Here is a 24,421-nt window from a genome sequence, read left to right on the forward strand (position 1 = left end):
TAAAATTATGAATATGTACATGAAAAACAATAAATTATGGATTTTGTTGGAAAGGCATTACATAACCTAAGCCCATCCCATCCATTATCACTATGAAACCTTACAACAATTTTTGAAGGAAAGAAATGTCCTAAGTTGGTGAGTGACGTGGCAGCTCATAAGTGGTTGACAACACTAACTCCGAAGATACGCGAATCTGCCACGTCATCAGACGAAGACACGTCCGTGACTTTGGCTTCGTTTAACAACCCAAACACGCCACATTTCCACTAAAATAATTCCACATGGCAATCTCTACCTCCCTTTAATTTATTGCACGTGAAATTTAATTAATAATAAATAAAAAAACAACTTCGTTCAAGTATTTTTCCCTGAACCTCCGTCACGGATAATGAAAATAAAATAAAAATAAAAATAGAATATATGTTTACTCCATCTATAAAAACTAAAATAAAATATTTTAAAAAAATCCAAAAGAAAAAGAGAAGTCCTTTGACACAGAACAGAGTCTGATGGATAGGCGTCTATAGTTGAAATCTTTACACGTGCCAGCGATGTGAAAATTCATGACCGAGTAAATCTGTGTAGCGATTTCGGACACGTTTCTTTCTGATTTTGTTTTTTTGACGTGCTACTTTTCGAAATTTAAAAAAAAAAACCTTCCTTTCTATTTGGCTATCGCTATTTAAGAGTGTAAAATATAAAAAAGTAATACATAATTGTCCCTTGTGCTCCAAAAAATCAGCACCTTGATTAATGGCAGAATGAAGGTGTTAACCTAATCCAAAATATTTCTTAATAAATGATGCATATAATACTAATGCTGTTTTAATTCTCAAATCATAAGTAACCTTTCTGTTTTTTGTGATTTTACCAATGTATACAAATTTTGTTAGCACGCTTACAATTACTGCAAAAGAATATGTTACTTAATGTATTAAAAATAAAATAAAAATATATTAAGTATTTTGATTTCTATATCATTGCTTTTATCATTTTTTTTATAAATAACTTGAATAGCTTAGTTAATACAACCCTTAGCATAATAAAAGAAATGCTAGCTAACATTTAATGTCAATGATTAAATATTTAATCGCACCATTAGTGATTCGATAAGCACTAATCCAAAATCACATTAAAAATACTTAAATCTTAGTCTTACTTATCCCCAATCTCTCATTTATTATTGCTTTTATTTTTTGTAACTTTAAAAATTTTTAAAGGCCAAGAACAAAATTATGAAGTAGTAAAATAAAAGTAACCGCGGGCGAACAGTGGATCGGACAGAAAGAGTCGGTTACAGTGACAAGAGAACCTGATGTACCCAAGTTCAGAAGACAGTGGTGTAGACGCATTGAATCAGGACCGTTGGAACAATGCCTTGACGTACTCACGCACATATATAATATTTTCTCTCTTTCTCTCACTCTTTTCGTTCTTATCCTCAGCCTGCTTCTTTCCTTGCTTAAGAGCTCTTTCTCTCTCTTTTTTTCTCCGTTTCTTGGGTTCCTTTATGGAATGTGTATCCATATCCTTGATTTAAATCACTGCCAAGATTCATATTTCTTTGTAATAATGCTCTTCTGTAAATGCCTTTTAACAGAACCCTAAAGCTGCATCCTCCCCTTCTCAAAGAACGTATAGAAAGAAAACAACACCAAAGAATTAAACTCCCTTCTTCATTGATTTTTTGAATACCCCTGTATTGGTTCTTTGATTCCTTTTCTTCTTCTTCTTCTTCTTCTTCCGTTTTCTATGTTTGTATAGAATTTCACATACGGAGTTGGGTTTCTTCGCTTGAAACATGGTTTCTAGTTGTTGCTTAGACCAATTAAATTTATTGTCTACCGATGATTTTCGAGTCATGAATCGGATCCCTCGAGTCATGAAGGTATCAGGAGTCATATCTGATTTCGGAGAAGATCAGCAAGCTATGCCACGGAAAAGGGTTATTATCGTTTCCAACCAGTTGCCTTTACGTGCGTGGAGGGACTCGGTCTCCAATGAATGGTGCTTTGAATTTGACGAGAATGATCTCCTTTCTCTGCTGAGAGACGCTTTCCCTCCTGATACAGAGGTGCGATACGTTGGGACGTTGAAAGCTGATGTAGACACAGCGGATCAAGAGGAGGTGGCTCAAGTTCTGCACGACAAGTTCAGTTGCGAAACCATATTTCTGCCCGTGGATATGCGGAACGAGTTTTATCATGGCTTTTGTAAACACTATCTATGGCCTTTGTTTCATTACATGATGCCCATGACGGGGAACGATGGGGGACGTTTCGATCGTTCACAGTGGATAGCTTACGTGTCCGCTAATAGAATATTTGCTGATAAAGTTCTGGAAGTAACGGATAGAGATGATGAAGATGAAGATCATGTTTGGGTGCATGATTATCATCTTATGGCTTTACCTACTTTCTTGAGGAGACGGTCTAATAGGGTAAAGCTTGGCTTTTTTCTGCACAGTCCATTTCCTTCATCTGATATGTATAAAACTTTACCTGTTAGAGATGAAATTCTTAGAGCTTTGCTAAATTGCGATTTGATTGGCTTCCATACATTCGATTACGCTAGGCATTTCTTGTCTTCTTGTCGAAGGATTTTGGGCTTGCATTCTGAGTCCAACAGGGGTCACATTGCATTAGAATATTATGGGAGGACTGTGACTATTAAGATTTTGCCTGCTGGGATTCATATGGGGCAACTTGAATCTATGATGTCCGAGGAAAGCACCCTTAGGATGGCTAAGGAGCTGAAGCACAAGTATGAGGGGAAAATTATGATGGTTGGCGTCGATGATTTGGACTTGTTTAAGGGAATTCCTCAGAAATTTTCAGCCATGGGGGAGCTTTTGGAAACGAATCAGGAATTGAGGGGCAAAGTGGTGTTAGTACAGATTACAAACCCGGCGAGGAGTTTAGGCCGGGATGTGCAACAACTTCTGGATGAGGCCAATAGCATTGCCAAGGAGGTCAATAACAAATATGAGGAACCTGGATACCAGCCAATAGTTTTCCTCAAGGGACCTGTCACTACACAAGAGAAGCTTGCATATTATGCAGTTGCCGAGTTTTGTGTGGTGACTCCTGTAAGAGATGGGATGAATTTGGTGCCATACAAGTATACAGTTTGTAGACAGGGCTGCCCTGCTTTAGATAAGGCATTGGGGGTCGATGAAAACTCGCCTCCCAAGAATAGTGTTATCATTGTCTCTGAATTCATTGGCTGCTCACCTTCTCTAAGTGGGGCAATCCGTGTCAATCCATGGAATATTGATGAAATGGCTAATGCAATGTATAGAGCTATTGATTTGTCGGAGACGGAGAAACATTTGCGCCATGAGAAACATTACAAGTATATTAGCTCTCATGATGTTGCTTATTGGGCTCGGAGTTTTGATCAGGACCTCGTGAGAGCTTGTAGGGATCATTATCACAAGAGGTATTGGAGAGTTGGACTTGGTTTAGCGTTTAGGCTTGTTGCTTTGGAGCCTAACTTCAGGAAGCTCCTAGGGGATACTCTCAACTCTGCCTACAAGATAACCAGTAGCCGATTGATCCTTTTGGACTACGATGGCACTATGATGCCTCCAACTTCAGTGAACAAGGGGCCTAGTCATGAGGTTATTTCGGTTTTGAATCGTTTATGCGATGACCCCAAAAACATTGTTTTCATTGTGAGCGGCAGGGACCGGGATACCCTGAGCAAGTGGTTTTCTTCATGTGAGAAATTGGGTATTGCAGCCGAGCATGGATACTTTACAAGGTAACGTTTTAAATTTGTGTTCATATGATCCAAGATATGTTGCAATATCTGTTTCTTGATTGATAATATCTTTTCTTCCGTGGGTAGATGGACTAGGGATTCCGCATGGGAAACCTACCGCTCGGTGGACTTGAGTTGGAAAGAGGTGGTTGAACCTATAATGCAACTTTACATGGAGGCAACTGATGGGTCGTGCATAGAGAACAAAGAAAGTGCAGTCGTCTGGCACCATCAAGATGCCGACCCAGATTTCGGGTTATTCCAAGCTAAGGAGCTTCATGATCACTTGGAGAATGTTCTAGCCAATGAGCCCGTTGTTGTTAAAAGGGGGCAGCACATAGTTGAGGTTAAGCCACAGGTACAAAGTGTTTTCAGAAGCTTATACCAGTGGTTAGAGAGCATATTCTAAATTGTATTACTTCAGTGAATTACATACAAGGGTTTGTTTTGTGTGGAAGTGCAGGGACTGAGCAAAGGCATTGTTGCGGAAAATCTGATATCAAGCATGAGAAGTAAGGGCAAATCACCAGATTTTCTGCTTTGCATAGGAGATGATCGTTCAGATGAAGATATGTTTGAGAGCATTGCTCGCTCATCTGCCAACCCTACCTTACCGGCCATAGCAGAGATATTTGCTTGCACTGTTGGGCAAAAACCAAGTATGGCAAAATATTATGTTGATGACATTGTTGAAGTCATTGGACTGCTTCGAGGGATTCCGGAAGCAACAGTACAGCCAAACTGACTTAGAGAAAATTAGTGATGAAAAAATCGAAACAAAAGGAACAATGTTTACAAAAGGATTTATTTAGGGCTAATGGTATATAGGAAACCTTACCTTGTGCAGACAATACTTTTTAACAGATTTCATTACTTAGAAATGCTACACCGCTGGTTCATGTTCTTTTATTATACCTATATCCATATCAAAACTTCTTGTCTAAGAATCTGCCTTGTCTTTGTACACTTCAATTTATCATCATTGTCACCTGCAAATGTTACAAGACTGAGAAACATTCATTCCAATCTCTTTCCATAAGCTTCAATTATATTCAAAGTTGTTGGATGTAATCGATACGCTAACCTTTAGCTTGATTAAATTTTATTTTTTAAACTACGATAAAAATCGAATTAAAATATTCTCATGATCAATGACTTGAACTCAAACTAGATTTTTGTAAAGTTATAAAAACAATTAAAAAACTTGAGTAGAGTTGGACACTAAAATTTCAAATTGAACCATCTATAATTATAGATGTACATCCAATTGATAAAACCAATTTTCGACTGACCAACTTGCAAACAAAATCGTCTGGTTTCACCTAATACAGTCTCCTGAATAGCACAAGTTTGGGAAAGATTTCAAAGGTTTTGACTTACATTAGATTTAATTAATCTAATTAATCAAATATTAAGAAGCTTGTATGTGAATTTAAGAGGGGCGTTCAAAGCTTTTCGATAGAAGTCCAATCCCTCTACTTTGGAGAAATGAACCTAGAACTTACTTTTTGTATAAAGTAATCCAACAGGAACATTTTTAGCTCCTAAATACTGACCGTATGATTCAAACTTAGGCCGCTAACCATGGCTCTATTTCAAGCAGCCTAATGTTACCAATTCAATCTAGGATTGATCCTTAATAAAACCCTCGTATAGCGGTGATATTAGGTTTCTATAGGATCTAAACAAACTATTGACCACCATTTCCTATGCCATAATTCTCTCACTAAACTAAACCATGCATAATCTTCAACTCTCACATTAGCTAGGAAGTTGGCAAATAAAGAACATGTGTCCTTGAGAATATCAAATAAGAAATGGGTTTATATTTGAGAATTTTTTTAGGATAATTATTATATAATCGTTGATCCCTATGTATTTTGTAATGGGAAAAGTAGTAGAATTAAAGCTATCTAGATTTATCTAAAGGTGCATGAATAAACTTGGTGGATACAATCACATATGCCATTTATCTTATTTCTGAATCTAGACAATCAATCTAATATTTTAAAATTTCAAGCTCGGTGTTATGTGAATATACTTGCAAGGCTTAAACTATATGAATTGATACCTTTTTAATGGACAGGCAAATTAATGAAATAGATTTTAGTAGGAGTTGGTTAAATCATGCGTGAAGAAAGGGCCTTGCAAAGTTGCAGGATAAAAAATAAAAAATAAAATAAAAATAAGTTACTGAGCTTGGAGAGCATCTTCTTCTTTTGCAGGAATAAACTCTAAACATAGCGACACAACCCCGCTAACATTGAAGCATATTCTTGGTCTTTGAGAGGATGGCTATAGTATACCTATAACAATTGGTTAAATTGGTGTAATGAATTAATTCAATATAAATTCAATTAATGAAATTACTGAAAACTGTTAAAATCACTATAATACAAAGTAAAGTGAAGGATATTTAAGTATTTTATTTTTTATTAATAAATAATTAATCACTATAATCATAATTAAAGATGAGCTTAATTAGCTTAGGGTTTTTAGGGGTTCAAAAGGGTGAAATTCTAAATAAATTCAAGGTATATTTGATGAAGTAAAAAAATTGTATGTACGAACTACCAAATAATTCTTAATTGCTATTAAGGGCGAAGTAAGAAATGTTTTTAAAGGGTCAAAAGTAAATTATAAATGTTTAGAGGGGTCAAAGTGAAATTCTACTAATGTACTAATAATCTTACAATTTCTAAAGAGATTATAAAATAATTGTACCATTTTTGGGTCAAGGTCCTGCTCAGTGCTAACTGCAATTATTATTGTACCAATAAAGTAATTCATCAAATTGAGTGGTGGAGATTTTTTTTGGGTAAAAAATCAAGTTGCGAAGTGGGAAGGGAATTACATCAAATATGATTTGAATCCTAATTATTGGAGAGTCAACAAGGGCCTTTAACCACTACTTCCTTATGTTGTTTGTGAATGTTAGAGATTCTAAAGATGGGTACCATCTCCTGCTAGATAAGAAAGTTGAAAATTTTAGTGATAATAGTACCATCATTTTCTACAACCATTTTATAAAATTTAGTGATAATAGTACCATCATTTTCTACAACCATTTTATAAAGCATACTTTGAGGCTGGCTTTGAAGAAAACAATTTAAGGTGTTTATAATGCCTTCTTTTTTAGTTTTCATTCATTTTTTTAAAAACAAAAGGTCAAAAAAGCCCTAACTATATAAAATTAAAGAGTACCATCCAACATTAACTAGTGGATGAAATCCAGATTGTCCAAATTGAACTCCAAAGCAACATTCCCATAATCATCCAATGTGCCAATCAATATGCAACATAATTGACTGACCTATAGATAAAAGAAAAACTAACAACATTAAAAGATTCGCAAATACGTAAGGCCTCTCAAATAGTATGATCATAAAGAGATAAATCAAGAGTTCGACTGTTAAATTTATTAACAATAAAAGCACAATCAAACTCTAAGATGACTCTGGCAAAACCCTTCTTAAGGGCCTTTTGAACAGCCCATTCCAAAATGAGAGCCTTAATTGAAGGAGTTTCGAAAGCCTCGACAATCGGGCAAGCAAAAATGGCTAGCACCATTCCTTTAGGGTCACGAACAATGATGCCATAAGCAACAAATCTCATCTCCATATTCTATGCCACGTCAAGAATTATTTTGATTGTATCTTCACAAGTCGAAGCCCATTGGGCCACAGTCTGATGCTAAGGTAACAACGACACATAAAAGAGGTTATGCACTCAGAAATTATGATGGATAGAGGGAGAACTCCAAACCATATCTTGTGAAGATGGATTTCACCCCTGAATCATAAACAAGTTCCTTGTTTCCCATATTTGCCAGAGGAGCACAAGAAAACTAGTGAAAGCTCATTTGTCCATCTTCTGCATAGCTATCTTGAGCTCATTGATTGCGCTACAATAATTCATACAAAGAAAATCATTATGAATATTACACAAAACTAAAGCTCCCCTCGAAATTGGGCAATCCCTAAGAGTGTGTATAACATCCTCCTTAAGGGCCGCATATCTAGGACTACTCAAACCTGCCCCTTGGGAGAATAGTGCACATCGGTCAGCTATGAGGAGGATACCATGACTGTAACACCCCTAACCTATATCTGTCGCTGGAATGGGGTTACGAGGTATTACCAAACAAAACACCATATTCAAACAATTATATATGTACACATGAACAAGGTTATTAAATTAGTCAGGATTTAATTTATAAACTAACACAACTCTTTTATTTCAAATCATATCATATCATACATATATACAGTCATATAATTCGTATGCAAAAATATGAAATATGTCATATTATACATAAAAGCATAAACTGATTTTAACAAAAATGAGCTATAAACCTAAATAAATATCCAACCAAATATAATACATGAGTATACATTGACTTTTATATCAACAAATGAATTCATTACACAATTCAAGCATCATCTAAATATCTAATATTAACCAAACTCCATTCATTAATATTTATGATATATGCACATATATGCATATATACTTAACATCAAATTCTTCAAGACAATTTTTTCTTTATAAAATTACCATTTCACTTTAAAACATTTTAAAATGCAAATATCAATTAAGTTCATACTTAATATCATACGTCAATACACCATACAAATATTTACATATATATATAGAGTGACTAATTAAATTAGTACCGAATATCTATTCAAAACAACCACATAAGTCACATAATAATGCTGAACACTTACTTATGCTAATACCATGTAATAGTTCACTTATGAAGCTAACCATTTATGACTTAAATGAATGTTTTGTCATTACAACTGAACACATATAACCTAATGCATTTACCTCATACTCATCAACGAACATAAATTTCAACCAAGCTCTTAATCATTTTATTTCAAATCAATTCGTTTTACAAACATATAATTCAACATATATATATCCAACCAATTCATCATAAGTATATTCATAAGTACCGAGTCATGAATAATTCATAAATATTTTCCATATCTATTTCATCACTTAACTGAAACAAAAAGACCAAATTCACATTCGAATATACATATATATTTATAGCAAAAACACATAACCAACTTGAGCATTACTTAAACGGATTCATATAACCAAGCACACCATGTACATATACCATGAATATAATTTCCAACTTTAGCTAAATACATAACCAATTACATATCATAAGTAACATCATTACTAAACCATTTCCAAAGCATATAACACCTATCACAAGTACCATTCATTCATAGCACATAGCATTGTAACCAAGACGGATTAACCATAATCAAACATCACCGAATTCAAACATAGAAATTAAGCCATTTTCACATGGCTTGAGTTATACACATACTTCAAATTTAACCAAAAACAACCTAGCTTATACATGCTATAATATCAAGTTCAAACTTATAATGTACCAAAAATGGTCGATAGTGTGATAGACTTTGCTGACAGTCCCCGAGCTCGTAACTTGAATCCAAGATATATAAAACAGAGGTAAACAAGAATACACACAGTAAGCTATTTGAGCTTAGTAAGTCATAAGCAAATAAACAACTCAATGGTATGACTGAATTATTTGAATTAAACCAAATTATAACATCATTATCACATTTAGTCTCAAACTTATATTTCATATACATATAACATATACTTTCATATATAAATGTTACTTTAGCGGAATGTTCATATATAAATATGAACAAAATATCATTCAACTCACGAAACCACAATGTCATTATATAACTAAGTATACTTACACTCATGTACATACACTTAGCATATGGCCGAATATACTATACCATGCTCATATTTTTACTTTAGTAACTTGTAGAATTAGCATAACATATCAAAAGACCAACTTTCCTTATTTTAAACAAGTAATCAACTAACTCATACCTGATTGTTTTAGCTCGTTTTAATCAACTAACTCATACCTGATTGTTTTAGCTCGTTTTACACCTTCGTTCACAACTTATCACTGCTCGTTGAACCATTCGGATTTGAATAGGATACTCGAATAATCACATATATCATACAATGCCAACGTCCCAGACGTGGTCTTACATGATATCTCATATCGATGCCACTATCCCAGACAGGGTCTTACTCGAATCAAATACGATGCCAATGTCTTAGACATGGTCTTACATGTAACCACATAGATCGATGCCAACGTCCCAGACGTGGTCTTACACAAAAATACATATATCGATGCCAATGTCCCAGTCGTGGTCTTACACGAAAACACATATCAGAATCCTGTGGTTCAAACGGGGCTTTTGGACATTGTAACTTAATCAAATCAAACTTGTACATATAACTTTCAAGTATATTCATATTCGGCTTTCATGTATACATTTTTACACAAATCATTTCAGCATATTAATCTAGTATTTATTCAAAATTAACAACATCTATATGCTTATAAACTTACCTTAGACGATGAAAAACGGAACGGGACGGTTAGTCGACAACTTTAGTTTTCCCCCGATCCAAATTCGATTTTCTCTTTTCTTGATCTAAATTAATATAAATTAAATTTATTTAATCAAATATTCAATAAAATTCATCCAAAAACACATAAATAGGAAAATTACCATTTTACCCTGACATTTTACACATTTACAATTTAGTCCAAATTGCACAAAACACAAAACATGCAAAATTTGCACACACCATGCTTAGGCTGAATATTCTTAATGTTAATACAAGTCCATATATTTCATTTATTTCACATTTTAGTCCCTCAATTTATTATTTTTACAATTTAGTCCTAATTACTCAAAATCATCAAAAACTCCAATACAAAACATGTTAATCTATCACATATCTTTTATTTTCTACCATCAGACAACAAAAATCACAAGCTTTCAACAATGGCATAACTCAAAATATTCATCAAAATAAAAAATTCAAGCATGGGTCTTGTAGATAACTTAGAAACGATCTCAAAAATGTAAAAATTACCAAAAACTGAGCTAGAACTTACCTTAAATTAAACTCAACAATGGTCGAATGCCCTAGCTTCCTTTTCTTTTGTTTCTTCTTTTATTTTGGTCAAAAAGATGAACACTTTAACATGGATTTTAATTTTTAAGTTTTATTATAACATATATTACTACATGTTTTACTAAATTAACCTTTATAATAATATATAAAACCTTTATAATTCATGGTCATTACCGTCCATGCTATAACCATTTGGTCAAATTGCAACATAAATACCTTATATAAGAAAGACAACAACGATTTGGCCCTTTTACAATTAACCATCAAATTTTCATTTTACGCGATTAAGCCATTTTATTTATTTGGACACTCAAATGACAAAATTAAATCACAAAAATTTCACACATTCAAATTCACACATAATAAACATAGAAAATAATTTTTAAAATACTTTACTAACTTGAATTCATGGTCCCGAAACCACCGTTCTGACTAAGGTTTAAATCGGGCTGTTACAATGACCAAGTCTCCACCCAAAAAGTTGGCAAATAAAGAACATGTGTCCTTGAGAATATCAAATAAGAAATGGGTTTATATTTGAGAATTTTTTTAGGATAATTATTATATAATCGTTGATCCCTATGTATTTTGTAATGGGAAAAGTAGTAGAATTAAAGCTATCTAGATTTATCTAAAGGTGCATGAATAAACTTGGTGGATACAATCACATATGCCATTTATCTTATTTCTGAATCTAGACAATCAATCTAATATTTTAAAATTTCAAGCTCGGTGTTATGTGAATATACTTGCAAGGCTTAAACTATATGAATTGATACCTTTTTAATGGACAGGCAAATTAATGAAATAGATTTTAGTAGGAGTTGGTTAAATCATGCGTGAAGAAAGGGCCTTGCAAAGTTGCAGGATAAAAAAATAAAAAATAAAAATAAAAATAAGTTACTGAGCTTGGAGAGCATCTTCTTCTTTTGCAGGAATAAACTCTAAACATAGCGACACAACCCCGCTAACATTGAAGCATATTCTTGGTCTTTGAGAGGATGGCTATAGTATACCTATAACAATTGGTTAAATTGGTGTAATGAATTAATTCAATATAAATTCAATTAATGAAATTACTGAAAACTGTTAAAATCACTATAATACAAAGTAAAGTGAAGGATATTTAAGTATTTTATTTTTTATTAATAAATAATTAATCACTATAATCATAATTAAAGATGAGCTTAATTAGCTTAGGGTTTTTAGGGGTTCAAAAGGGTGAAATTCTAAATAAATTCAAGGTATATTTGATGAAGTAAAAAAATTGTATGTACGAACTACCAAATAATTCTTAATTGCTATTAAGGGCGAAGTAAGAAATGTTTTTAAAGGGTCAAAAGTAAATTATAAATGTTTAGAGGGGTCAAAGTGAAATTCTACTAATGTACTAATAATCTTACAATTTCTAAAGAGATTATAAAATAATTGTACCATTTTTGGGTCAAGGTCCTGCTCAGTGCTAACTGCAATTATTATTGTACCAATAAAGTAATTCATCAAATTGAGTGGTGGAGATTTTTTTTGGGTAAAAAATCAAGTTGCGAAGTGGGAAGGGAATTACATCAAATATGATTTGAATCCTAATTATTGGAGAGTCAACAAGGGCCTTTAACCACTACTTCCTTATGTTGTTTGTGAATGTTAGAGATTCTAAAGATGGGTACCATCTCCTGCTAGATAAGAAAGTTGAAAATTTTAGTGATAATAGTACCATCATTTTCTACAACCATTTTATAAAATTTTAGTGATAATAGTACCATCATTTTCTACAACCATTTTATAAAGCATACTTTGAGGCTGGCTTTGAAGAAAACAATTTAAGGTGTTTATAATGCCTTCTTTTTTAGTTTTCATTCATTTTTTTAAAAACAAAAGGTCAAAAAAGCCCTAACTATATAAAATTAAAGAGTACCATCCAACATTAACTAGTGGATGAAATCCAGATTGTCCAAATTGAACTCCAAAGCAACATTCCCATAATCATCCAATGTGCCAATCAATATGCAACATAATTGACTGACCTATAGATAAAAGAAAAACTAACAACATTAAAAGATTCGCAAATACGTAAGGCCTCTCAAATAGTATGATCATAAAGAGATAAATCAAGAGTTCGACTGTTAAATTTATTAACAATAAAAGCACAATCAAACTCTAAGATGACTCTGGCAAAACCCTTCTTAAGGGCCTTTTGAACAGCCCATTCCAAAATGAGAGCCTTAATTGAAGGAGTTTCGAAAGCCTCGACAATCGGGCAAGCAAAAATGGCTAGCACCATTCCTTTAGGGTCACGAACAATGATGCCATAAGCAACAAATCTCATCTCCATATTCTATGCCACGTCAAGAATTATTTTGATTGTATCTTCACAAGTCGAAGCCCATTGGGCCACAGTCTGATGCTAAGGTAACAACGACACATAAAAGAGGTTATGCACTCAGAAATTATGATGGATAGAGGGAGAACTCCAAACCATATCTTGTGAAGATGGATTTCACCCCTGAATCATAAACAAGTTCCTTGTTTCCCATATTTGCCAGAGGAGCACAAGAAAACTAGTGAAAGCTCATTTGTCCATCTTCTGCATAGCTATCTTGAGCTCATTGATTGCGCTACAATAATTCATACAAAGAAAATCATTATGAATATTACACAAAACTAAAGCTCCCCTCGAAATTGGGCAATCCCTAAGAGTGTGTATAACATCCTCCTTAAGGGCCGCATATCTAGGACTACTCAAACCTGCCCCTTGGGAGAATAGTGCACATCGGTCAGCTATGAGGAGGATACCATGACTGTAACACCCCTAACCTATATCTGTCGCTGGAATGGGGTTACGAGGTATTACCAAACAAAACACCATATTCAAACAATTATATATGTACACATGAACAAGGTTATTAAATTAGTCAGGATTTAATTTATAAACTAACACAACTCTTTTATTTCAAATCATATCATATCATACATATATACAGTCATATAATTCGTATGCAAAAATATGAAATATGTCATATTATACATAAAAGCATAAACTGATTTTAACAAAAATGAGCTATAAACCTAAATAAATATCCAACCAAATATAATACATGAGTATACATTGACTTTTATATCAACAAATGAATTCATTACACAATTCAAGCATCATCTAAATATCTAATATTAACCAAACTCCATTCATTAATATTTATGATATATGCACATATATGCATATATACTTAACATCAAATTCTTCAAGACAATTTTTTTCTTTATAAAATTACCATTTCACTTTAAAACATTTTAAAATGCAAATATCAATTAAGTTCATACTTAATATCATACGTCAATACACCATACAAATATTTACATATATATATAGAGTGACTAATTAAATTAGTACCGAATATCTATTCAAAACAACCACATAAGTCACATAATAATGCTGAACACTTACTTATGCTAATACCATGTAATAGTTCACTTATGAAGCTAACCATTTATGACTTAAATGAATGTTTTGTCATTACAACTGAACACATATAACCTAATGCATTTACCTCATACTCATCAACGAACATAAATTTCAACCAAGCTCTTAATCATTTTATTTCAAATCAATTCGTTTTACAAACATATAATTCAACATATATATATCCAACCAATTCATCATAAGTATATTCATAAGTACCGAGTCATGAATAATTCATAAATATTTTCCATATCTATTTCATCACTTAACTGAAACAAAAAGACCAAATTCACATTCGAATATACATATATATTTATAGCAAAAACACATAACCAACTTGAGCATTACTTAAACGGATTCATATAACCAAGCACACCATGTACATATACCATGAATATAATTTCCAACTTTAGCTAAATACATAACCAATTACATATCATAAGTAACATCATTACTAAACCATTTCCAAAGCATATAACACCTATCACAAGTACCATTCATTCATAGCACATAGCATTGTAACCAAGACGGATTAACCATAATCAAACATCACCGAATTCAAACATAGAAATTAAGCCATTTTCACATGGCTTGAGTTATACACATACTTCAAATTTAACCAAAAACAACCTAGCTTATACATGCTATAATATCAAGTTCAAACTTATAATGTACCAAAAATGGTCGATAGTGTGATAGACTTTGCTGACAGTCCCCGAGCTCGTAACTTGAATCCAAGATATATAAAACAGAGGTAAACAAGAATACACACAGTAAGCTATTTAAGCTTAGTAAGTCATAAGCAAATAAACAACTCAATGGTATGACTGAATTATTTGAATTAAACCAAATTATAACATCATTATCACATTTAGTCTCAAACTTATATTTCATATACATATAACATATACTTTCATATATAAATGTTACTTTAGCGGAATGTTCATATATAAATATGAACAAAATATCATTCAACTCACGAAACCACAATGTCATTATATAACTAAGTATACTTACACTCATGTACATACACTTAGCATATGGCCGAATATACTATACCATGCTCATATTTTTACTTTAGTAACTTGTAGAATTAGCATAACATATCAAAAGACCAACTTTCCTTATTTTTAAACAAGTAATCAACTAACTCATACCTGATTGTTTTAGCTCGTTTTAATCAACTAACTCATACCTGATTGTTTTAGCTCGTTTTACACCTTCGTTCACAACTTATCACTGCTCGTTGAACCATTCGGATTTGAATAGGATACTCGAATAATCACATATATCATACAATGCCAACGTCCCAGACGTGGTCTTACATGATATCTCATATCGATGCCACTATCCCAGACAGGGTCTTACTCGAATCAAATACGATGCCAATGTCTTAGACATGGTCTTACATGTAACCACATAGATCGATGCCAACGTCCCAGACGTGGTCTTACACAAAAATACATATATCGATGCCAATGTCCCAGTCGTGGTCTTACACGAAAACACATATCAGAATCCTGTGGTTCAAACGGGGCTTTTGGACATTGTAACTTAATCAAATCAAACTTGTACATATAACTTTCAAGTATATTCATATTCGGCTTTCATGTATACATTTTTACACAAATCATTTCAGCATATTAATCTAGTATTTATTCAAAATTAACAACATCTATATGCTTATAAACTTACCTTAGACGATGAAAAACGGAACGGGACGGTTAGTCGACAACTTTAGTTTTCCCCCGATCCAAATTCGATTTTCTCTTTTCTTGATCTAAATTAATATAAATTAAATTTATTTAATCAAATATTCAATAAAATTCATCCAAAAACACATAAATAGGAAAATTACCATTTTACCCTGACATTTTACACATTTACAATTTAGTCCAAATTGCACAAAACACAAAACATGCAAAATTTGCACACACCATGCTTAGGCTGAATATTCTTAATGTTAATACAAGTCCATATATTTCATTTATTTCACATTTTAGTCCCTCAATTTATTATTTTTACAATTTAGTCCTAATTACTCAAAATCATCAAAAACTCCAATACAAAACATGTTAATCTATCACATATCTTTTATTTTCTACCATCAGACAACAAAAATCACAAGCTTTCAACAATGGCATAACTCAAAATATTCATCAAAATAAAAAATTCAAGCATGGGTCTTGTAGATAACTTAGAAACGATCTCAAAAATGTAAAAATTACCAAAAACTGAGCTAGAACTTACCTTAAATTAAACTCAACAATGGTCGAATGCCCTAGCTTCCTTTTCTTTTGTTTCTTCTTTTATTTTGGTCAAAAAGATGAACACTTTAACATGGATTTTAATTTTTAAGTTTTATTATAACATATATTACTACATGTTTTACTAAATTAACCTTTATAATAATATATAAAACCTTTATAATTCATGGTCATTACCGTCCATGCTATAACCATTTGGTCAAATTGCAACATAAATACCTTATATAAGAAAGACAACAACGATTTGGCCCTTTTACAATTAACCATCAAATTTTCATTTTACGCGATTAAGCCATTTTATTTATTTGGACACTCAAATGACAAAATTAAATCACAAAAATTTCACACATTCAAATTCACACATAATAAACATAGAAAATAATTTTTAAAATACTTTACTAACTTGAATTCATGGTCCCGAAACCACCGTTCTGAGTAAGGTTTAAATCGGGCTGTTACAATGACCAAGTCTCCACCCAAAAAGTTTCTTTCCAAAAGACTCATTAAGGTTCCATATCCAAAGTTTATAAAAGTAACCGATTATACCTCGATTGCATTGTAACACCCCTAACCCGTAACCATCACCGGAATAGGTTAAAAGGCATTACCGGACTTTTCATTCAGTTCAGAACAATTATAATTGAAATACCAACCCATTACAGTAAATGTCATTCATTCACATTCGTTATGAACTTAAAATTGAGCATACAACACTTAAACATGCATTCGGGACCAACTCGATCTCATATAAAAGTTTCAGAAACTTAGAAAATTTTCAACTTTTAAAAGATCACACGCCCGTGTGAACAGGTCGTGTGCCTCACACGGCCTTAGACATCCCCGTGTGTCTAAGCCGTGGCAAAACAGGGCATACATACTAACTTATCCACAAGGCCATAAGACGCGCTCGTGTGCTAGGCCGTGTGAAAATTAAGGAGGCTACTGACTTGGCCACATGGCCAACCACAGGCTCGTGTGCCAGCCTGTGTGCTACACACGATTATTAAACACGTCTGTGTGTCTAGTCCGTGTGAAAACTAGAGGGTATATTGACTTTAATTCGTAGGGTACCCCAAGGGATACACGACCATGTAACATGACCGTGTGTCATACACGGTAGAGACAAACGCCCGTGTGGACAAAAATAGGCCATTTGAATAGCCAATTTGCCACCCTAAAACACAAGCACAAATTTGACCTCATATGAACAACTCAATTTATAGCAAAATGAACCAATTCAATACACAAATAAAGCTATATCCAAACTTACCATTCACATGTTCATACACCTATATAACATCATATACAATTCATCCATTTGACCTCCTAAATCAAGACTACCTTTGCATAATCTCATACATACACTATCACAATAAAACATACCATGATTAAATACATATATATACAACCAAAACAAAGTACCAAATAAGCCAAATCACATAGCTTAGTTTATATACAATTCTTTCTCAAAACATGGTTCCAAAATATAACTTATACTATCAAACTAGCCTATACATGCCATATTTACATAGGTTCAAAAGTTCAAAATACTAAATGAAAATTTGGATAGTGTGACACGCAACTCTGACTTGTCCGGAACGAGTGAGCTAACGAACCTCGAAAAGATATAGAAACAAAAACAAAGTAAGCTACTAAGCTTAGTAAGCCCGTATAATTTAGAATTAAACTTACCATTTAAAGTAATCAAATGCAAAAATAACGGGCTAACAATTTAATATAAATCCATCACCTAAGTACACATAATCATCACATGTTAGTCATTCAACTAATACATAAACCATATCTTATTCATATAACATTATTTAGGCTCGTTGAATCTATTAGAACTTCAAAGGATAACTGAGTGAACAATGTCAATAATCCTTCAATTCATCATCATACATGCGAGACATGGCCAGTAAGCTCATAATGAGCAGATAACAGTAAGCTCGATTGAGTTGGAAACGGGAAGCTCTATTGAGCTAAACAGTAAGCTCTTTCGAGCTGAATCAGTAAGCTCATACAAGCCATGGTGAGTCCGCAACAAATGCATGAGCTCGACCATTTCGATAAGTATCGTAGCATGTCACTCTTATCCAATGAATTCATATAGTTCAACTCAAGCTCGGTAATTAATTTTTGTATATCATCAAAGTATTCATATCTCACATAATTCAATTATAAACATTCAATTCAACCATTACAAGTATAGTATAGTTCGATTCTAATTATATGAACTTACCTCGAGTTGCTTGGATAACCGTCGACTACTCGTCTACCTTTCGTTTCCCCCGATCTAATTTCGGTATTTGCTTATCTTGATCTTAATTGCTCCCTCAAGCTTAGTCAAATGTTAAGCCCTAAAATGGCTGATTTTCTTTCTCAAAATTAGTTTGGGAAGATGAATGAATAATGAAATTTTTATTTGTTTTATTATTATTAACGTAAATTGACATTTTACTAAAATAACCTTAATAAACTTTAATAATTTAAAATTTACCAAGCTAACAACTTCCACTAACCCTTAATAAGGTCTATTTGACATGCAAGGACTCCTACATTTCAAGCTATAGCCATATAACACCTTTACATAATAGTAATAAACTTTTACGCGTTACGCGATTTAGTCCTTTTTACCGAATTGAGCATTTAAACAATAAAAATTCTTTACTACACTTTCACATAAATACTATATCATTATTTAAATTTTATTAAAATAATAAAATAAATATTTTGACTTCGAATTTGTGGTCCTGAAACCACTATTCTAATTTGCCCTAAAAACGGGCTGTTACATGCATGGTATAAATACTATTGGGGGCATGCTCGCAAACCAATTGGTCATATTCATGTGCCTCTCCAATAGGTAGATGGATAATCTGGATGCCATTTCATCATTACAACAAGATTGAATTAAAGTTTCATTTCATCTTTGTGATATCCCGAATTAGGGCCTAATCAGAATAGTGGTTTTGGGACCACAAATTTGAGATAGAAATAATTATTTTATGATTATTTTTAGGTCTATGATATGATTGTATGATTATGTGAAAATTTCGTGAAGAAATTCTATGCATAAAGTGGTTAATTTGAAGTTAGGGACTAAATTGAATAAGTTACAAAATTTGCATTCTAGAAGTTTCTAGTATGAAATTGCTTTGAAATATTAATTAGGAGGTCTTAAATAGCAATTTGACCAATTTCTAAGTTGATGGACAAAAATTGGACATGGATGGAATTTTTGAAAGTTTAATAAGGAAGGGCATTTTGGTCATTTTGATATTAAATGAAATAAAATGGGAAAAATTTGCGGATCTTAATTTTGAGTTTTGAAACTCGAGATATGAGTTTTTAAGCGATTGTGACGCAGTTAGCCAGCTTGTCTGGAAATTTTAAAAATAAATTGTTTGAGCTGTTTAATTAATGAATTAAGTCCGTTAACACCTCGTGCTCGACTCTGGCGATGGTCTCAGGTACGGGGGTGTTACAATCTTCGTCTTTTTAGTAGAAAATGAGGCATTCTAGAATAATTGGGAATAGAATTACAATAACCTATATCTAGGCCATTTATGAACTTGTCCCCCCATCTATCCATCCAAATATGAGTCTTACTACCATTCCTTATCCTCTAGTAAAATCTCGGATTAATCATATTCAAAGCTTCCATAAAACCCTTCCAGATGAAAGAGGGTTTATAAACATTCAACATTACGACTTAGGCGGATATTACTTTAACAAAAGTATTTTGCTAAAAGGACTTTAAAACAAAGTGTATCCTTATAGTGCAAAAGTCTCCATAACTATCAACCGATAAGGGCAATATTAAACTGTAACAACCCATTTTTAGGGTTAATCAGAACAGTAGTTTCGGGACCACAATATAAAATCAAAATAATTAATTTATTATTTTATAAAATTTTACAGCATGATATAATTAATGTGTGAAATTTTCGTAAAGAAATTTTACCGTTTGAGCGTTTAATTCGGTAAAAAGGACTAAATCGCGTAAAACGTAAAAGTTGAGATCTATTAGTTAAATACAGTAAATCACTATGAAATTAAATAGTGGGAGCCCTTAGTTGGTAATTATACCATTGGATTTATGAGTGGAAAATTATGGGCTTGCTTATTAAGTGTTTTAAAAGAATTAATTAAGGGTATACTTGTAATTTCGTATAATAATGAATAATTAAATAAAACAAATTGAAATATGGTGTTTCATTCATCTTCCACCACTGAATATTGAGTGAAGAGAATCCATTTTTGTGCTGTTAATTTTGGAAACTTCAATTCGAAATTAAAGTACGATTTTTGATCGGTTTTTAATGATTTCTACGTTTTTGAGATCATTGCTTTGTAATCTAACTAGCTCGTACCTCCGATTTCGAAACTGTTAAAGATTTTGATAGTTGTCATTGTTGAATACAAGTGTTAATTGATTTTTAATGATGGATTATGAAACTTTGATGATAGTTTTACAAGTTCTATCAGGTGATTTTGAGTAAAAATGCAAAATAGGGATTAAATTGTAAAATATTAAAATTATGTGGTTAAAAGTGTGATTATATAGAAAACATAGGTTGCTAAGACAATAAGAAGAATTTGGCTAAGCATGGGTAGGATGAAATTGCATGAATTTGTGATTTTATGTGATAAGGACTAAATTGCAAAAATGTGAAATAATAAGGAGCAAAAGTGTAATGTTTCAAAATTGTGTATTTTGGGCCAAATCATATAGAATTTATAATAAATGGATTGAATTTAATTATTTAGATCAAGTTAAGCCTCGTGCGGGTCTAGATCGAAGGAAAAACAAAGATTCAGACTAGTCGATCCATTTCGTCGTTCTGACTGTTGAGGTAAGTTCGTATGTAATAAGAATTGATATAATGATGTTTTAAATGCTTTAATATTGTGTAAAATGTGAATATGAGATTATAGACATGTTTGATGACGATTCGGTTATGTATTGGTACTAGGTGTGCTAAATTTAAATAGCTTCAATTATATATATTGTACATTGGCACTAAATGTGCGAGACTGAGATAGCTTCGGCTAAATATATTGGAACTAAATGTGTGAGACCGGATAGATTCAGCTAAATACGTTGGCACTAAGTGTGTGAGATCAGATAACTTTCGCTACATGCATATATTGGCACTTAGTGTGCAAGACTGAGATAGCTCCGGCTATATATACATATTGGCACTTAATGTGCAAGATTGATATAGCTTCGGCTATTTATTTGGCACTAAGTGTGTGAGTTTCCGGGTATCCAAAAATATTACAAATGGATAACAGATATGCCAAAGATATGATAAAGTAAGAGTTATATACGGAAAGGTACAGGTATGTACATGGGTTATATGAGCATTCAATCAAAGAAACTTGTGAAATTCATATTTAAGTTTGTGAATGAAATGTGAAAGGTTTATGAACTCATTATATTTATTAATATTAAATTGAGATGATGTGTTTTCATCGATGTGTAGACGAGTTAATGAGTAAAGATGGTGTACAAAGAAATATAAGCGATAATGTGAATCAGTTCAGGTACTCGTATAGAAATTGACAAGTAAATAACATGTGTGAAATTCATATGATGAGTAGGTGGAAATTTATGAGGTTTCCTATGGTTTATTTGGCTATATAAAGGTGATAGTTATTGAATTGAATGTAATATATGTCTAGTTGCTTATGCATATGAAATGGTAAATGAATTGAGAACATGTACTCAGATCACATGAGCATGAAATTTAATAGATTAGTTAAATTCATGGTTGATGATGCAAATGAGTATGTGATAGAATGATGAAATTATACGAGCTAAATTATACTTTGAGTGACTGCTTAAATTGTGGTTATTTGATATTATGAGTTTATTAGCCATACGAGCTTACTAAGCGTTATAGCTTACTTTGCTATTCTTTTTCTATGTTTATAGTGTTTCAGAGGCTCGCTCAGGTTGGAAGTCATCGAAGATCGTATCACACTATCCAACTATCATTTCGGTACTTAAAAGCTTTGTGAAATTATTTATATGGCATGTATAGGCTAGTTGGTTTATGAAGTGTATAAGTAATGTTGGCAATTGATGCCTAAGTGTTTGATGTAGATGATATATGCTTATGAATGAATGTAGATGATATAAGTTTTGAATAGATATTTGACTTGAAATGATTATGGAATTTGAATGAAATGGTTTTGGTATAATTACGTGTTTGAAATGGCATGATTTGGTTGCCTATAAATGCATGTAAATGATGCAAAAATAAAAAAAAATTGTTGTGGTTTTGGTGTGCTTGAGATAGGTGGGAAATATGGCTTAAACCAAGCCTAATTTCGCCCCACATGTTTGAGCATACGGGCTGTGTCTTGACCGTGTGTCTACTGTAACTTAATTATACAAATCAGTTTGGAGCACGGGCTAGACACACGGGCCTATGGTCAGCCGTGTGGCCAAGTCAGTAACCTCCTTAATTTTTACACGGCTTGGCACATGGGCGTGTCTTGTGGCCGTGTGGTGAAGTCAGTATGTATGCCCTGTTTCTCCATGGCTTAGACACATGAGCGTGTCTAATGCCGTGTGAGGCACATAGCTTGTTCACACGGGCGTGTGACCCCTTTTAAGTTTGAATTTTTTTTCTAAGTTTCTTAAAGTTTGCTAATGTTTTCGGTTTAGTCCCGAACCTCTTTAAAGCATGTCTTAAGGTCTCGTAAACCTATATAAGGGACAATGTGTTTATGAATGAATGAGACATGATGATATATGTGAACAGTGTTTGAAATTTGTATGTAAATGATGTGATATCATAGGTAATACCTCGTAACTCTGTTCTGACAACGGATACGGGTTAGGGGTATTACATTTTATTGGTATCAGAGCTACGGTTTAGTCGATTCTAGGACTAACGTAGCATATGTGAGTCTAGCTAGACATGCCATATTTAACTGTGATAGTGTGATATTTCCTGATTCTGACGAGAATTGTTTTAATTAGATAGATGTGCTTTTCAACCGAGCTAACTCCGATAGTGCAGAATGTTATACTCAAATGTTTGAGTGAAAATGTGTTGATGATGAGTTGAAACTCATAAAGATATGAATCAGAATGCATGATATTCTGCTATTGATAAATGTTATAATTATATGAGTATATGAGTTGTGATGTTTGGTCTATGATTGTTATGTGAATATTTTGATTTGGAATTAATGATTTGATTTAACGTATGAGCTATGTGTTAAGTACAAAAGTGATCATATGTAAATGATTGCTAGGTGTTTTGAGAATGTGGAATTAGTAATGAACTGGTCATTCATAATAGTATGTGTGATGTTCATGTGTATGTAATAGTTAAATTGAGGCTTTACTACTCTTATCCCCTTATCAGTATAGTGTTACAATGAAATCCGTAAAATTTAGATTGAATAAGCTCACAAGTGCGGAATTACAAAGTTTCGTGACTGAAAGATTAATAATGTGGTCAGATAAGAGAATGAGTTAGCAGTAAAGACAGCACTAGAAAAGATATCAAATTGTTTTGAAGGCTATTTGGATTATGCAAAGTCACTATTAAAGAAGAAGTTGAATTCGATGAAACAAAATATTCAGGTATGATAGTTAAAGAATGTATTAGCTGAAAGTTCTACTGAATTGATTTCTGTTAGTGATGAGATAATGAGAAATCAGTAATGACAGAATTAAACAGTGGAATTTTGTTTGAATTGTAAAGACATCTGAGTACAGTAGTATAGTCGAGTAATTTATGACGATCTCTTCTGGGTATTCTATGTGTTTATATATTCTCACAAGTATATGTAGCAGCATATTTTCAGATGAAATACTTATTGTATGAGAAAGCTAGCTAAACATATTGATAGACGAAAGCATTGTTGGTTTGTTTGGGTTATGAAC

General features: G+C 32.7%; 1 protein-coding gene across 1 annotated transcript; it reads left to right on the forward strand.

Annotated features, from left to right (window-relative positions):
- Window positions 1–1,430: 1,430 nt before the first annotated feature.
- On the forward strand, window positions 1,431–4,712 carry LOC107915056 (probable alpha,alpha-trehalose-phosphate synthase [UDP-forming] 11). The gene is made up of 3 exons (XM_016844164.1): window positions 1,431–3,768; window positions 3,856–4,126; window positions 4,232–4,712. The coding sequence occupies exons 1-3, from the start codon at window positions 1,805–1,807 to the stop codon at window positions 4,511–4,513; spliced, it is 2,517 nt and encodes an 838-aa protein (XP_016699653.1). The 5' UTR covers window positions 1,431–1,804; the 3' UTR covers window positions 4,514–4,712.
- The last annotated feature ends 19,709 nt before the right edge of the window (window positions 4,713–24,421 follow it).

This window comes from Gossypium hirsutum, chromosome A08, assembly GCF_007990345.1.
Source record: "Gossypium hirsutum isolate 1008001.06 chromosome A08, Gossypium_hirsutum_v2.1, whole genome shotgun sequence".
Classification (NCBI taxonomy): domain Eukaryota; kingdom Viridiplantae; phylum Streptophyta; class Magnoliopsida; order Malvales; family Malvaceae; genus Gossypium; species Gossypium hirsutum.

Excerpts from the sequence above, each read along its gene's own strand:
- LOC107915056 (XM_016844164.1), top strand. The coding sequence starts at position 1,805 with ATGGTTTCTAGTTGTTGCTTAGACCAATTAAATTTATTGTCTACCGAT. Across the intron at positions 3,769-3,855 it reads GAGCATGGATACTTTACAAG|ATGGACTAGGGATTCCGCAT; the intron begins GTAACGTTTTAA and ends TTCCGTGGGTAG. Across the intron at positions 4,127-4,231 it reads TAGTTGAGGTTAAGCCACAG|GGACTGAGCAAAGGCATTGT; the intron begins GTACAAAGTGTT and ends GTGGAAGTGCAG.